Below are 15,757 nucleotides of genomic sequence, written 5' to 3'. Positions count from 1 at the left end.
CTCTGCTTGATGCTGGCCTCCAGAAAAGTACAATCTCTGCCGCGCAGTCGCCGACCAGAAAGCGAGACCCCCAAGTACCTCATCGTGCCATTCTACTCGGCCACCCCCAAAATCTCCATGATAGAGTTCTTCTCCTCCTGTCTGGTCGACGGGCTAAAGCAAACTGCAGATTTCGATAAGTTAACCCGTTGACCCGATATAGCACAGTAGTCCCATAGAACCCTACCAAGCACCCGGGCATCCTGCCGAGCCGACCGGGCTAATAGCAAACAATCATCCGCAAAAAGCAGATGAGAGATCGAGGGAGAACCCACTATTGGCCTGTAAGCCTCCAACTCCTGAGTGAGCACAGCTTGATGCAAGGATCTGGATAAAGCATCCGCACAGATAATAAACAAAAGGGGGGAAAGCGGGCATCCTTGCTGCAATCCTCCTGACGACACAAAAAAGGGAAGGTGTGCCATTCACGAGGATGGCAAAAGAAGGAGCCCTGACACAACCCATAATCCTTCATGTCTCCGGAAAACCAAACACCTGCAGAGATTGATGCACAAAGTTCCACCGCATCCTGTCATAGACCCTCCCATATCAAGCTCGACCCCCATCAAGCTCCTCCTCATTGGGGCCCTCCCCATATCGAACATGAACTCCTGTGCTATCAGTACATTCTCGGAGATGCTCCAACCACCTATGAAAGCACCCAGCTCCGAACTGATCAACCTCGGAAGTAAATCCCTCAACCTGATGGCAAGAATCTTCGCCGTTGCCTTGTACAAAGTGGTGCACAGGCTGATCGGTCGGAAGTGACCCGGCTCAGTAGCATCCTGCCTCTTCGGTATCAGGATAATGAAGGTCCTCTGTCAGTCCGATGACATCACAGATGTAGTAAAGAACTGCTGTATGGCCGCCGTCACATCTTGTCCCACTATCATCTAGTACTTTCGAAAGAACAACGGTGGAAAACCATCTAGCCCTGGTGCCTTGTCCTCCACAAGGGACCGCATTGTCGCCCTAATCTCCTCCTCTAACACCCTCACAGTAGGCATCGACATCTCTACTCGATGCCCCTCACCTAACTGCTCCGTCCACCTCGCTCTCAAGAAGCTCTCCACAATCCTCCGAATCATGTCAGGATCATCCGACATCTGCCCATCCTCACTCCTAATGGCTTTGATCCTGTTTTGATGCCTCCTGATCACCGTCGCTTGATGAAAAAATCTAGTGTTTCGATCTCCCTCCAAGATCCACTGGACTCTGGACTTCTATCTCCATAATGTATCCTACTGCCTAAGGAAGAAATCATGTAAGGCCAAGTGCGATCTGAGCTCCCCCATCTCCTCTTCCGATAACCCTCCCCTCTGTGCCTCCTGAGACTGTAATCTGTTAATGGCCTCCTCCTCCTCCTCTGTTCTCCTGAAAATGTTTCCCACCTCCTCACAATTCCACCTTCGCAGCCGCCTCCTAGTCAACTCCAACCTTCGGGACACCTGATACATAGCATCACCCCAAATCAGGGTACTCCATGCCTCCCGCACCATTTTCCAGGACCGTGGGTAGCACAACCAAAACTTTTCAAACCTGAAAGGGGATCGAACTGAGATATGTGCCTCAGTACTCACCAACAATGGATTATGGTCTGATGCAATCCTCGGCAAATGTCTGACATGATGATCAGGAAAGCTCTAGACCAACCCAGCTGTAGCATATGCTCTGTCTAGTCTCTCCCACACACATGCCCGCCCCTGCTGATTGTTGCACCATTAAAACCTAGGGCCCGAGAAGCCCAAATCAATCAGACCATTGGATGTAAGAAAGTCCTAAAACTTCTTAATCTTCCTTTTGTAGGAGAAAGGTTTCCCCCCCATCTTTTCCTGAGGATCAACAATGCAATTGAAATCTCCTGCCACCAACATAGGATAGCTTTGACTAATCATCTGAGAAGCCTCCTCCCACAATGTCCTCCTCACTCTGTAATCAGTGCTAGCATACATTGCTAACAAAACCCAAGGACTACGATCTCCCTCTGAAATCATCAAAATCACCTTCTGATTGCAAACATTGAAACAGTCCAATCTACACCGACCCTGTCCCCAAATAACAATAATGCCTCCTGACAAACCTTGAGATTTTATAGTATAGAACCCCCATGATCTTGGAATCGCCCTTCTGGCCTTTTGTAAACTACCTCCAGAAAGCCGGGTCTCAAATAGTACATAAATATCCAGGTTGTGCTGCTGCACCAACCTACGAAAAGCCGAGGCAAAGGAGGGTTTCCCCGCACCACGGCAATTCCACAAGATGATCTTCATAAATCACCCAATGAAGCCGCACAACCTGCATCTTTTGAGCTGTTGTTACCACCTGTGTACACTTCCATACCCTCTTTATCTCCTTGAGGTTCCATGTTCACTCCCTTTGCTGAAGCCATCATTTGGAGAAGAATTTGAAGATGCTGCCCTCCACTATTCCCTTGTGCCATATGGCACATAGTGCTCATAGAGCCCGTGCCACAAGCCACAGACTCTCCCTGCTTCCTCTCACTGTCAGTCGAGTTCTTTCCATCCACCAAATCCACCAACTCCCTCTGTTTTACCTTCCCCTAGTTTGGCACAAAATCGGAGCTAGAAATGTTCACCCATGCCATTTGGCACGGATGAGACACGAAGGCATAGTCAGATGAAGAACTTACCTCCTTCTCCCGGCCACAATCGATTCCGCCATCCCCATCAGCCTGTCGCGCCGCCGCCTCCCCCGGACAAGGCCCGAGCGTCGCCGTCGAGTCTCGCTCCGACAGATCTGCCGCCAGCAAGAATGCTCGGGTCAGCCGACGTCTGTAGGGTACCGCGTCCCCGTGCCGAGAAGCATCGCCGCCCCGCAAGATCGGTTGCTCTGCCCAAGGAGGTCGTCCTTGCACCGACGCGAGGGGTGGTGGCGAGCTCTTGCTCCTCCGACGGACCACCAGCCAACCGCCCTTCGCAGAGAAGGGAGTCTTCCCCCCGTTCGACACCGATGGGCCCACGAGCGAGCCCACCCCCATCAGATTCCTCGGTAGGCTCCTGGACCGCTTCAACGGGCTCAGGCCCGGCCCGCCCAGGCGAGGCCCACCACTGGAACTGGGCCTCACCTCTCTCCGGCCCAGATAGGGCGCAGCCCGACTCGAGTCCGACCCTACCCTTGACTCAGCGCGCAACTCGGATCCCAAGTCGAGTTGGCTCGGTCCCCCTGTCGTCATGCCCACACTCGCCACCACAACATCCTTCTCCGACATTCTCCGGTGAGCCACCTTGGATGGTTTCTGCCAGCCTTCAAGGTTGACTGGAGAGGCCGACGTTGCTGGTTTGTCTCCCGTCGGACTCGAACTGGGACTCGGAGGGGAGCCGGCTTCTTCCTCGCACTGCTGCCCGGCACCTCCTTCTTCTGGGGAGCCATGGAGAATGGCCCGATCCGGTTTGTCACTAGCCATGGTTCGTAGACGCCTTCCTCCCCGGATCGCATACCATCCCTCTCCACTCGTTCTGGGACATCCGCACCAGACTTCCCCTTGGCACCCTCCTCAGATCCAAGCGTCTCCACCACCGGATCCACTCCCACCACCACTGGAGAAGAAGACTCGCATGCTGTCGCTGAGTGACCTATCCGCCCACATTTGGGACATAGGACTGGTAGGTCTCCCCATCACCATCGTTTCGGCTTGAGCGGAGCGGACGCATTTATCTCCACCTTCACCCTCGCAAAACCATACCTACGCCCGTGCATTCGTTCAGCGCCAGGGGATTGCCGGCCCACGCCGCGATCCTAAAGATCGTCTTCTTCTTCCAATAGTCCAGCGGCAACCCGAGTAACTGAAGCCAGACTACCACCCACCCGACACCCTCGATCCCCGGGATGAAGTTGGGGCGCCACCTCTCCATGGCGAGCAGCTGACCTGCCACCATCCAAAGGCCATTCCCCATTGCAGACTCTCGGTCGGATTTGTTGGCGAATCTGATGGCGATGACGCCGTCCACCAACGTGAAGCTTCCAATGTTGTAGTCCAGTTTTCCGGCCCGTCGGACCTCCTTTGCCACCCAATCCACTGGGACACTCCTCCCCAGACTCTGCACTAGAACTGTGGAGCTCCGCCACTCCGACCGCATCTCCTCCAGCTCCTCCTATGGAACCTCAACCACCTCCAAGAACCTCTCCCGCAGCACCTCCAGCTCCTGGGGAGAAATACGATAGCTGATCCACGCCGGTTGCCTCGGGGCTCCTTTCGCCACCTCTGCCCACATCGGGCGCTTAGCCGGAATCCTCGGGCCATTGCTCCTCGGACCTCCAACCTTCCCCGGCCCCGGCGACACCGGCGGTCCAGCCCTAGGTTCGGCCATATCACCCAGCCAGCACATGTTCGACGGAATTCCCGATATGGGTGCACTACAGGCCAGTTGTGGGCCACGTAGGCAAAAAAATAGTAAGCTAGTCCTTCTTCCTGAATAATGGAAAAATTAGTCCACAAGCCTGTGATCGGTTCTTTCAATTTCAAAAATAAACCACGCAATAGCACGTATCCTGTAGGATAGTGATTACGGGTGTCGATCCACAGGGATTGAAGAATAAGTTATTTTTCTTTTAAAAGTAAATTAAGAAGGAGAATTTGCTAACTTGATTTAACTAAATTAATTCAAAGGGCATAAGCTAGAGTAAAAAGACTTTTGAGTTATCGATTAATAAGAGCTAAAAGTAAGATGAATGCAATAGTAGGAGTATTTTATGGGAAGAGATGTTTAGGGTTAGAATCCACCGATAGATTCGTAAATATGATGCTTTCAATGATTTAGATGTGTGTATGATCTGATTGCTCTTAACTACAAGTTAGGACAATCATACAAAAAGTTGAAATCTAACCCACAGTATGAGTCATCTAGGCCTGGTACAAACCATCTTCTCTAAGGATAGGCATGGTCTGTCCTACTTAGCATGATTCATCTGATGATTAATTTCTCAAAGATAAATCTGGTAGTTGCATAACAGTCTCCTCCAAACCACAGGTATTGGATTCGATTTCGATAAACTATATTAATTCATGCAGAGGCTTTCTACAAGATAAACATCTTACACAAATTAAACAAGACATTTCAAGATCAGAATTTCATTAAATATGCAACTGTCTTACAATGCTAAAAATCAAAGAAATGCAACATAAATACTCATCCACGGCTTCATCAAACCCCTAAACCGAGGCTTAGCTGCTCATGGTACTCGTCATCTCCATTGGTTGGCTGAAGAAATCCTTTGCCATCTTCAAATGAAAGGCTATTCCCAAAATATCCAAAATACTCTCTCTCTCCCCCTCCTTTCTCTTTTTTTTATTTCTTTTTTTTTCTCTTCTTCTCTCTCGGCTGGATTCTTCTTTTCACCGAAACAGGGGGTCTCCCCTGTTTTCTTCTCCACCGACCTCCCCTCTCAAAGCCGATGGCCACCCTCTTTATACCCATTCTCCCCCTTGATGGATCCACTGAGAGAGGAGGGGGGCGTGATGCTGGGAATGATCTCGCGGAGGCTTGATTGTTGCATGCGGGATCGCTGGAGAAGGGCGTGAATCCGTGGGAATGGCTGAATCTCGCGTTCGTTGATGGCTAGAAACGGAAGGAGGAGGCTCCGGATGAAGGGCGCCGCAGGATCGCTGGGAGGCTAATGCGGAATGTTTGAATCTCGGAGAAGACGGGGACGGAGCTAGAGATGAATGCCGCGCTGGGTTACCGGCTGCTGGGAATGATCTCGGGCGAAGATGGGGATGGAGCTCGAAACGGTGCCGATTCGGAAGGAGCTGGGTTACCGGCTCGTTGAATGCAGTCGGCTGGGATCGCGGTGAAGGCTGAATCACAGGGATCGGAGCTGGGAATCGATGGGATCTCTTCTTGGAACGAATCCGGGTGAAGCTCGGCTGATTTCTGACTGCTGGGAGGTGGAACGGGCGGCGGATGGCACGCGGTGATTGCGGCTGGCACGGAGCTGACGCGGTGATGCTGGATCTCGGCTGAGACGCGGAGGAAGCCGTAGAATCGACGGGAGGAAGGTGGACGGCCGAGATGCCATGCGGGGGAGGGGGGGAAGCAGATAAACAGTGAACTTAGTTTTATATAATAATTTTTTTTAACACTGTTCATATGAACAGTGTTTTCACGGGACACTGTTCATATGAACAGTAAATCCACTGATTTTTATTAATTTTATTATATTCATGATTATTTTTCTTGTTTTAAATTTATAAATTTTATATGAAGGCAGATAATGAATTGGTTGGAAATTGACTTTGGGTTTGAGGTGGGTCATGATCGTTGATTTGCTTGAACTTACTCTCGAGCCCAATGTCGTTTAATTTTTGTTAAACTGCTTCAGACCGGACTCAACAAGGCTAAAAGCAGGACCGTGACTTAATAAAAGGGTTAATCAAATATTTTTTCATACAATTATAACTTTTAATCTAATCAAGACCAAAGCCCATTTAATTATAACCTTAGCCGGGTCAACACAATCTCCTTATATGTTTTTCTGTAGTTTTCATGAAAGATTGCAATCAAGAGAGAGACAAGTTCAGAATCTGGTTTAAGAAAAGAATTATTTACCTCTTACCATAATTTAAATTTATTTCAATGTTTATTCAATTTCATGGTAAAATATGTATTTATCAGTTTAAAAACATTGATAAGTGCTATGGAAAGATAACTAAATTATAAATTATTAAGCACTTATCAGCCTGCCATCTTCATCCCAAGTTATGCATCTATGCCTTCGCACAACGAAGCTGCTTAACTAATTTGACTTTGACCTTTCATATCTAACGAGGGACTAATGCTTTTTGGAAAGTCCTTTCTTCCCTCTTCTACCAGGACAAAAAATTGGAAATAATGGAGGTGATATCTCCTTTGAAATGCATTTGGATGCACTAAGAAATCATAATATTTTATTTTCTTTAAAAAATACAATTTATAATTTCTTCTTGGTTAAAAAAATTAACCTCATGCATTTTGTATGAATTTGCAACTATTCCGTATATATCGATATCAATTTTGTGTTTCTCACATTGTTGCAGTGTGGCACACTCTCCTCCTAATTAAGGTCAAAGCTCTCCAATTGTGTCTACTTGTCGGTAGCTGATGTAGATATAATTCGTCGAAAATGTCTACTTGTCACCTGACGTGGAAGTGATTAGATGATGTTGAGGTAATTAGGTGATGGATAGATAATTAGGTGACTATTATCACCATAACCCTTACAAACAAAATCTATCCTCAAACTTTAACCCTAATCCTATCCCATCCCTTAACTCTAACCCCCGACCCTTCTCCCTAATATGACCACACATCTCTCATTGTCAAACCCCTAGGCACCGTTGCCGCCACCACTTTCCTCTCGGTTGCCGCTACCCCTATCCTCCTTCACTTCTCCTCCTATCAATGGCAACCAAATAGCTCTATTCCTGAGAAACCCCCAACCCCACTACTTCCACCACCTCCTCTTTTGCTCTTTTGCTGCCCCCGAGAGAAGCCATAATGGGAGGAGGAGGAGGAGAGTTGGTGTGCCTTTCTTGTGGTCCTCTCCTACCCCCACCTCATCCTCCTAATCATCATTGGTGCCATCGTCCTTGGCATCAAGCTTTGCCTCTCCCTTCTATGTTTCTAGTAGCCATGACTTCTATAGTGCCACACCAAAATCCTAGATCCTTCTCTACCTTCGCCGCCACCTCCAAATTTGGCATGGATTCTGGTGAGAATTTGAAATCATGTGGTCTGGATTTTGTGAAGAAGGGCACGAAGCCAGTAGATTTGAAGGAGGTGGAGAGGGTTAGCGAAATGATCGAGGACCTTTTTTTTAACATGGAGGCGGTGTTGGACAAGTGTGGTGTCGATCTCGGCCCTTCTCTTGCGATATATGTCTTTTGAGAGGTTCTAGCATGCCCACTAATAACATACCTTAATTTCTCTCTATTCAAATTCAATTTTTGAATTCAAACTATTGTTGTAATTTTTGCACTATTTTTTTTTATTTTTCTTGAATTTGAATTGTTGTTGTAATTTTCTCTCAATTTTTCTCCTATAATTACTCTTGTATATTATATATATATATATATATATATATATATATATATATATATATATATATTCAATACAAACTTAAAGAAAAACCAACTAATCAAGTTGGATTTTAGCCATCACATTCTATTTCTTTCTCCCACAAGCCGGTGAGCGGGTTCTTCCGATGGACTGGCAGGAAGTCAGGATTCGCACACGACTCTAGCACCTACAACAAGATGTTGAACATTTTGGGGAAGATGAGGCAGTTTGAGACTATGGTGATATTGTTGGAGGAGATGGGGAAAAATGGGATTTTTATGATGGAGGCATTCAAAATATTGATTAAAACCTTTATTTCTGCCGGGGAGATGAAGAAAGGGCTTGGAATCTTCTAGTTGATGAAAGTTACAATTTGGAGGTAGGGTTGGAGATGATTGTTTCCTCAAAGGCTACAATATGACCGTATTATGGGACATGGTTGGTGGAGGAGATGGGTTTAAGGTTAGGATTTGTTCATGATTGTGATGGTGATGACAGATCTACATCGTTTAATTATCTCCACGTCAGCTGATAAGTAGGCACCTTTTGTGAACTACGTCCATGTCAGCGGACGAGTCGACACCGCCTGCAAGCTCTGACTCCAATTGAAAGGAGGGTAGGCCACACTGCAATAACAGGAAGAATGTAGGATTGAAATAGGGCGTATTTGCAAATTCATACAAAATACAAGAAGTTATATTTTTCAACCTTTCTTCTTTAAGTGGAATTTTCAAACTCATATTTTTATCAGCCTCTTATCTTCAAAAATTTCTCTCTCTAGACTCTCTCTCACTTTAATAACTATCATGTTAATAACCAAACATTCCCTAAGAATCTCAACTTTTAAAATCATAAGCTTCAAGTACATAGTGGAAACAAAATTATATATACTTTTAAATCTAAAATCTCCAAGCATGGTTCGATGGCTGCACCAATGTTTTGAGTTCATACCCCACCAGCCAACCGAAACTATGAACTCTAATATCATTTTTACTACTATTTGAAAGATTAGGCATACAAATTTTTTGTTGTTTAATAGGAAAAAAAAGACCAAAAAAGAACCTTCTTATTTGGCTAGCAGGTTTGACACGTTTCACAAAACATTAATGGGCTTTTGTCAAACTATAAGAAAACCAGGTCAACCAGACTCTCAACCAATCCTTTGAACTCCTATTTTTGCTGTCATCATCTTGATTACTATCGACCATACTAAAATTTGAATATGTTCCATTCCTATAAGTGGTCGTGTCATCTCTTGTATCACCGTACGTTAGACTCCAGGAAATTGTTCAACTTCAGGAATGCAACATTGGTTAGAAGTTGGCCTGCAATAGATACTCATTCGTGTTACGTAAACATTTTAATATATAATTCAAAAGGAGGAAAAAAAAAAAGGCTCTCCAAGAAAATCAAAAGTAGGGTGGTTGTGCATGTAGTATGTTTCATTAGCTCATTTTCTTGAATCATATTGCGAAAAAATAGTCGAAGCAATAGATTTTTTAGAAATACATCTTATGAATCTTTTTTGCAGGCATACCAATATCCCCCCCCTCTCCTTTTTTTTGATACAACGGTTGCTCACCCTACTCTAGTGTTAATGCAGCCAACCGAATTAAGAGCAAGAATCTAACAGAAGGGACCCTCTGATGAGTCCAAAAGACCTCTCTAAAGTGCTGAGCCACATAGGTAGACATCCGATAAGCAGTTTAGTTTGCCTCCCGATAGACATGCACAATCTGAAAGGTGCAGCATACTCCCAATATCTACCGGATATCATGAAGTAGAGGGCTCGCATCCCCCTCCACCCCTCCTCTCGTATCTAATCTATCATCATGATCGAGTCTCTCTCTAGAATGATGCGCTATCCCTTTCACATGAAGAGGAAGAAAGATAGCAACACTCCTTCGTGGAACTTTACCTTTACGTCCCATTGATCCATCCAATTCTCTTATAAATATGAATAGTTCTATCCTTCCAAAACACTGTGGTCATTGATCTGCGATCCTCTCACCCTTATGTTGCCACTCATAACCACTTACAATCCTCTCGCTGCATGTTGTCCTTTTCCTTCTTATAAACTGGTCTCAAACATGTCTTTGACTTTGAGACGGCAGCGATCTAATGTTCACATCACTCAAGAAGATCTGCATGAAAAAAAGCTCCAAACATCAATGCGAGAGGAATGTATGATCATGAATTTGACGAGCTCATCGTGCTGCTATTTGTTATAATATTCGATGAAAACTATACATGTTATTCTATGGGCCTAGGTGCATTTATTTTATATTGGGTATATATTTATGATGATGCCACCTGCCGATGGTGTATAAAATATGGTTTATAAACAAATATAAGAAGCCACCTGCCAATATAGTTGAGTAAGATATTTCCATAAAGCTTTCTTAGAGATTGTGATTTCCTCTCTCATAGCTGCGAAAAGATTCTTAGAAATCCTATCCTCATGATACAATACCAACACAAAGGTAATATAAGATTGCACTTCTCGATCATGTTTAATAAAGAACCCACATCCAAAAAGAAGTGGAGAAGAAAAGTTTAAAAAAGAAAAGTTGTAAAATAGAAAGTCAAGAAGAAATGGAAAATCAAGAGGAAAGCACGTTGTTAGTCTTAGTTTCTTATGTTCCATAGATTTATAAGTGTCCCAAGATAGCATACGTCTGAAGTAATGTAAGTACTTGGAGTATGAATATTGCACACGTTTCTTTTTAGAAAGATGCAACCATGCTTTTTTTTTTTTTTAAATGTTGTAGATATAGACTTTTCATCAGCGAATGCCTAATGTAGTTTTATTTTCTGAAAAAAACTAATATTATTAGGGAATGGTAAGACATATGTATGTGTTGGTTGCATGACAAATAGTCCATATATTTTTCATGAAAGATCTCAATATATATATAAATATATATATATATATATATATATATATATATATATATATATATATATATATATATATATATATATATATATATATATATATATATATATAGTTGATAGTATGAACAAATTGGAAAAAAACACTATATGAAGACCAAACCTCGTCTTCATTCTTGCACAAAAGTTTGCTAATTCAAACGTGTGCATAACATCGTTACTATTCATATAAAGATAGAAGAAAATCAACTTGCAGTCTGCCTTACAAACTTGGTTATAATTTTTCTTTTTTTTCACTTAGGTGCTGCTTTTATTTTATAGAATAGAAGAAAAACAAAAAACGTGTGCTTTTTTTCTTTTATCTTTCTAACTTTCTATAGACTCGATGTATTTTGCTATCTCGTCATTCTGTCCCTTTGGAATTCCTCAATCTCTCTAATTGAGTTTGTCCCACAACTAATGAATTACAAAAGAGAAAACATGAGCACAATAAAATCATATCCACTACAAACAACTAATGCTAATTCCTATCCATTGTTCATGACAAGCCCATCAAAATTAACTTGCTAGAATGTCAAGCTTTCTATTATTTTATAATCCAGTGCAAGCCACACAATACAAAAAAGCTCATTTTCAAACTCCAAAAAGGTGTCATCTTTTACAGCAACAATACAAACTTAAAAGCCCATGAAAAATATGCTCAGAAAATGAATTTAATTTCCCAAACACAAGAATCTTAATATATATGTAAGAAAGCAAATAAAAATCATCAATATATTTAATTATTGGTCTCCCATTAACTTCCCACGTGTGGTTCCCACGGGGCCACATATAGACTCAATCAATTGCAATTTATACGTGTCATACACGTGGAGATTGGAGAAGAAGACCAGCTATGGACTCTTCCCACGGCCAAGGTCAATCCCGTAATTGTCCCAAAGTCCCCGGGCACTCGAAACTGCCCTCCTCCCGTCGTATATTTACACCGGAGTCGTGGAGGGGTTCGGGCTGCGGTCCTGCGGTGGACATAATAGAGAGCGAGAAAAAGAGGGAAAGGGGAAAGGGAGGGCTTCGCTGCGACGTTAATGGCGGTCAGGGTTTTCTAATTCTCCACCTAAACCCCGCCTTTTTTCTGCGCCTTCTGCTCCAAGAATCCTCCCCCCCTCCCCCCAAACCTCGCCTCTTGCCACGAATTCGTCGATTTCGCTCTCGAATTGCCGTCCGGGAAGCTCCGTCGGCCGGAGTCCGCCGATGGCCGCGCACGGGAAGGTCTCTAATTCGCCGAACTCCTTGCAGGTCAGTGGCTCCTGGGGTTTTTCGTACTTCGTTCCCTCTTCTTGAATTCTCGGCTCCTTTTGGTGCCCTAGTTTCGTACTTGGTGGTTTCTTCGATTGAATCCGCGGAAGGATTCTTCGGAAAGGGTTTCTTTTCTCCTCCCCTATTTTTTTTCTCCCGTCGTTTTGCTTTACTTTGCTTATTGTGCTAATTTTGTCCTCTTCACGAGCTACGAGCTTGGCTTATTCTTAGCTCTCCAATATTAGCAAAATTTCCAGAACTCTTAATTTGTTTTCTTGGCTCGTTCTTTGAATATTTTTTTCGGAGAATCACTTGTGACTGCTAGTCTGTATGGGTAGCTTTGTGTGAATTAACAGTTGAAGTTGTTGTTGCGTCTTAATTGAGTATATTAACTTCTTTAGTTGAACACACTAATTGCTTGGATTCTGTTGTGGAAAGTGAGTATTTTTGTTGCTACATTGAGAGTTCTATATGAGTATTATTTTTATTATTATTTTTGGTTCCAATTAGGGTTCTTTTTTTCTGACAGTATGGCATGAGTGACTGTGCTTTTGTGTTTGGGCCTTGCCTGTGTTTCTGACAGTATTTTTTGTTGTTGGAAGTGACTGTGCTTGATGAAATCGTGATTGTATTGGTGCCCTTTAATTGGGATTTGGAAAGAGAGTTGTAGTAAGTTTATTAGTCCAGTATACTGGTCGAGCTAAGTGAAAAACTGAACAGTAAAGGCATTACGAAGCACAGTCATAATGTTGCCCATGGAGCATTTAAAATATAATTGTGGCAATGATGATATTCAGGCCTCCTTGTATTAATTTGCAAAGCAATACTTGGGAACAAGTTGGGATTAAAAATATGTGTGCATCGACGTGAAGGGAAGTAGATTAATACTTTTCACATCTCTCTCCTCCTCCTTTATTCTATAACATTAGGAGAAACGGAAAGCTTGAGTCAGTTATATAAAAATGATTTGATTGTCAGTTATGTTAAGATTACAAGTTAGATTGCAACTGCTTCAGAGCATGGAAGGTGAATGTCTTTCTATCAGCACACAGACACTTGAAAAGAATATATTATCTGCAGGAAGAATATGTAAATGTTTTCAACCTAGAGTTGAGTCATTTTAGAACACATTTATAAGTCTCATGGGTGACGATTAATAGGTTAACTTTAAGTATGGTGTATGTGTCACTCAGAGGGTCTTGTGAAAGGTGCATTGACTGCTTAATAACTTTTCTGGAACACATGTACATTTAGTCAAATAATGGAAGAAAAGGATAAATATGCATTTTTCTTGCATAGTCGTGAATTTTTGAATGCTGAAAGTAGGTGTTGTAGATAGTGATAGATTTTTGACACCTTAAACCTCGTATAGACAAGTTATCAGGGTAATGCTGAACTAAAACAAGTTACATTTTGATGCTTCACCTTTGCAGTATGCAGTGGGAGATCATTATTTTTCAAGGTCAAATACGGTAACCATATATCAACATAGTATTTATAGTTAATATTGCAAGTTGCAACCTTACTCATTATCATGCAATTAAACTCTAGAAAAACTGTAAAGTGGAAAAAATTCATAGCACATTATTCATACTGATGTCTTATCGCGTTCTTGGTCTTTGCTCTTATTATTCCTTTCTTTTTATAGTTGAATGTTAACGGTACAATTATGGGGATTCTGTAGTGTTTTTATTTATTTATTTTTTACAGCTCAAAACAAATGTGGGAACAACTGTATTATAATAATCTTTTGCATAGCCATCTTGAAGGGAGTGGCAGGAAACAATTTTGAAGGAGTGTAAAAACTCAAGGTGGTCTGACAGAGAGAATCTAAGAAGAGTTGGACATGAACTATGTGTCTCAAAAAATTACTATTTTTTTGTTATTTCCTTGCAACAATGCCATCCTTCCAAAGAGGCACAAACACGAACTCAATGTGGAGTTATGGGCATTGATCTAGTTTGCATGGACAAAAATACGAGAATCAGATTTGGACATGTATCCAAGTGTTTGACTCTGTAAGAGGGAAAGGAGATATCGGGATACGTAGGATAAATTACAGTTTTAGCTAGATTATATATATCTATACCTTTGATATCGTTTGTTTAAACATTATAAATGAACATTAAAGAGAAATTGTTTGTTAAAGTCTTTCAATGTACATGCTTCTTATTTATACTTGTAAAAGTATATAAGAAAAATAATATTTTTCAAGTTATTTCAATACCTATATCCTTGGCCAATCACTAAAATGAATGAATATTTAATTCTAACATGAAAGGTAGGGTCAACTCATTATTGGAACAATTCAACTTTCTGCCAATCTTTGAAAGTTGTAGCTGTAGATTTTTATATGGAGCAAAGTGTCTGATACGTATCTGACACTGATTTTTGGAGCCAGACACGAGTGCCAAAGTAACACAACATTTCTCTTAGGGTGAAAAATCAGTATGGCTTGCCTAGAGAAGACTTTAAGTTGTTTGGGTTTATTTTGCTTTATATTCACAAAGGATGAGTAGCTTGGCTTATTTTTGCGTCGTTGGACTTATAGCTAATTGGCTGGTTTATAATGCATAAGACTACTGATTCACTTTTATGCTTGCGGTGAAACGCAACACCAGAGTTCTGCCTTTTCTCATCAAGAGTTCAAGATATAGGGGGACACTTAAAGTCGGTTAGAAGAATTTTCTATTATTTTGGTTGTTATTTGCAATGGGTAAGTGTTAGTATTCCGCGTAAATGAGATTTGGTCATTTTATGGATCATGAGAAACTATTTGAGTTGACAAGTTTTGAATGTTAAAAGAGGAGAAGAATCTTTGTTAAAAGAGGAATTGAAGTGATTGACCATGTGCGGGTCCCAATTATTTAAGAGGGGCATGAGTTAGCCTAGAGCATTTTAGGCACATGGGTTCACAAGTCCCGTTTCTTAAAGTCCCATTTCTTAAAGCAAACTGGCCTATATGGAGCCACCTATAAGCACCTAGATTGCATATTATTTTGGTGTGAAAGGAAACAGAGAAGTTCGAGCAGGTGAATGATACAGCTGAACAATTCTAAGATTCTATGGGCAGATATCCCCAATCAAACCCTTTTTTTGCATCAAGGGTAGAAGGAAAGAAACATTTGCACATCCCTGAACGGTTGAACTTTCAATCTAATTGGTGTTTTAGAAGCTTGCGAGAATGGCCTATTAATTTTTTAATCCCACATTCAAGAATATTAATTTTCTGATGTTTTAAGCTTGTGGCTGATCAGTGACAACTTCTGGATGTTCCAGACTGTAGTCTGTAGCTTGACTTTTTTCTTTTTCTTTTTTTGGCGTATAAAACATGTTTGACTATGGAGAACAATAAAAAAGTTATTTTAAACAGCAAATACATTGATGGAGAGGGTGACAACCTCCTCTATGAAATTTTGACAACAAACAAGGGTTTTAGGGTGCCTTTCTATCAAAGGTCATTTTCACGAGAT

The 15,757-nt window shown here is 42.3% G+C and overlaps 2 protein-coding genes across 6 annotated transcripts in view; one reads left to right on the top strand and one right to left on the bottom strand.

Moving 5' to 3' along the window:
• Positions 1-464: 464 nt before the first annotated feature.
• Positions 465-1,145, bottom strand: LOC120104225. Its single transcript, XM_039115019.1, has 2 exons — positions 981-1,145; positions 465-857 (listed from the first exon to the last, which is right to left on the bottom strand). Exons 1-2 carry the CDS (start codon positions 1,143-1,145, stop codon positions 465-467), a joined length of 558 nt encoding a protein of 185 aa, XP_038970947.1.
• A 10,855-nt stretch (positions 1,146-12,000) lies between these two features.
• Positions 12,001-15,757, top strand: part of LOC103720633 (serine/threonine-protein phosphatase 4 regulatory subunit 3B-like) — a 39,586-nt gene continuing 35,829 nt past the window's right edge. For all 5 annotated transcript variants that reach the window (XR_005510948.1, XR_005510945.1, XM_008810434.3 and 2 more), the window contains exon 1: positions 12,001-12,284. Coding sequence is in view for 3 of the 5 variants with exons in the window: in XM_008810434.3 (XP_008808656.2) it covers positions 12,240-12,284 (45 nt within the window). In the remaining 2 variants the exon portion in view is untranslated. The remainder of the gene's footprint in view (positions 12,285-15,757) is intronic.

Source organism: Phoenix dactylifera, chromosome 1, assembly GCF_009389715.1.
Source record: "Phoenix dactylifera cultivar Barhee BC4 chromosome 1, palm_55x_up_171113_PBpolish2nd_filt_p, whole genome shotgun sequence".
Classification (NCBI taxonomy): domain Eukaryota; kingdom Viridiplantae; phylum Streptophyta; class Magnoliopsida; order Arecales; family Arecaceae; genus Phoenix; species Phoenix dactylifera.
The sequence above is the reverse complement of the archived record's forward strand: the minus strand, read 5'-3'. Positions and strand labels throughout refer to the sequence as shown.

Excerpts from the sequence above, each read along its gene's own strand:
- LOC120104225 (XM_039115019.1), bottom strand. The coding sequence starts at position 1,145 with ATGTCGGATGATCCTGACATGATTCGGAGGATTGTGGAGAGCTTCTTG. Across the intron at positions 858-980 it reads GGTCCCTTGTGGAGGACAAG|AGGACCTTCATTATCCTGAT; the intron begins GCACCAGGGCTA and ends TCGGACTGACAG.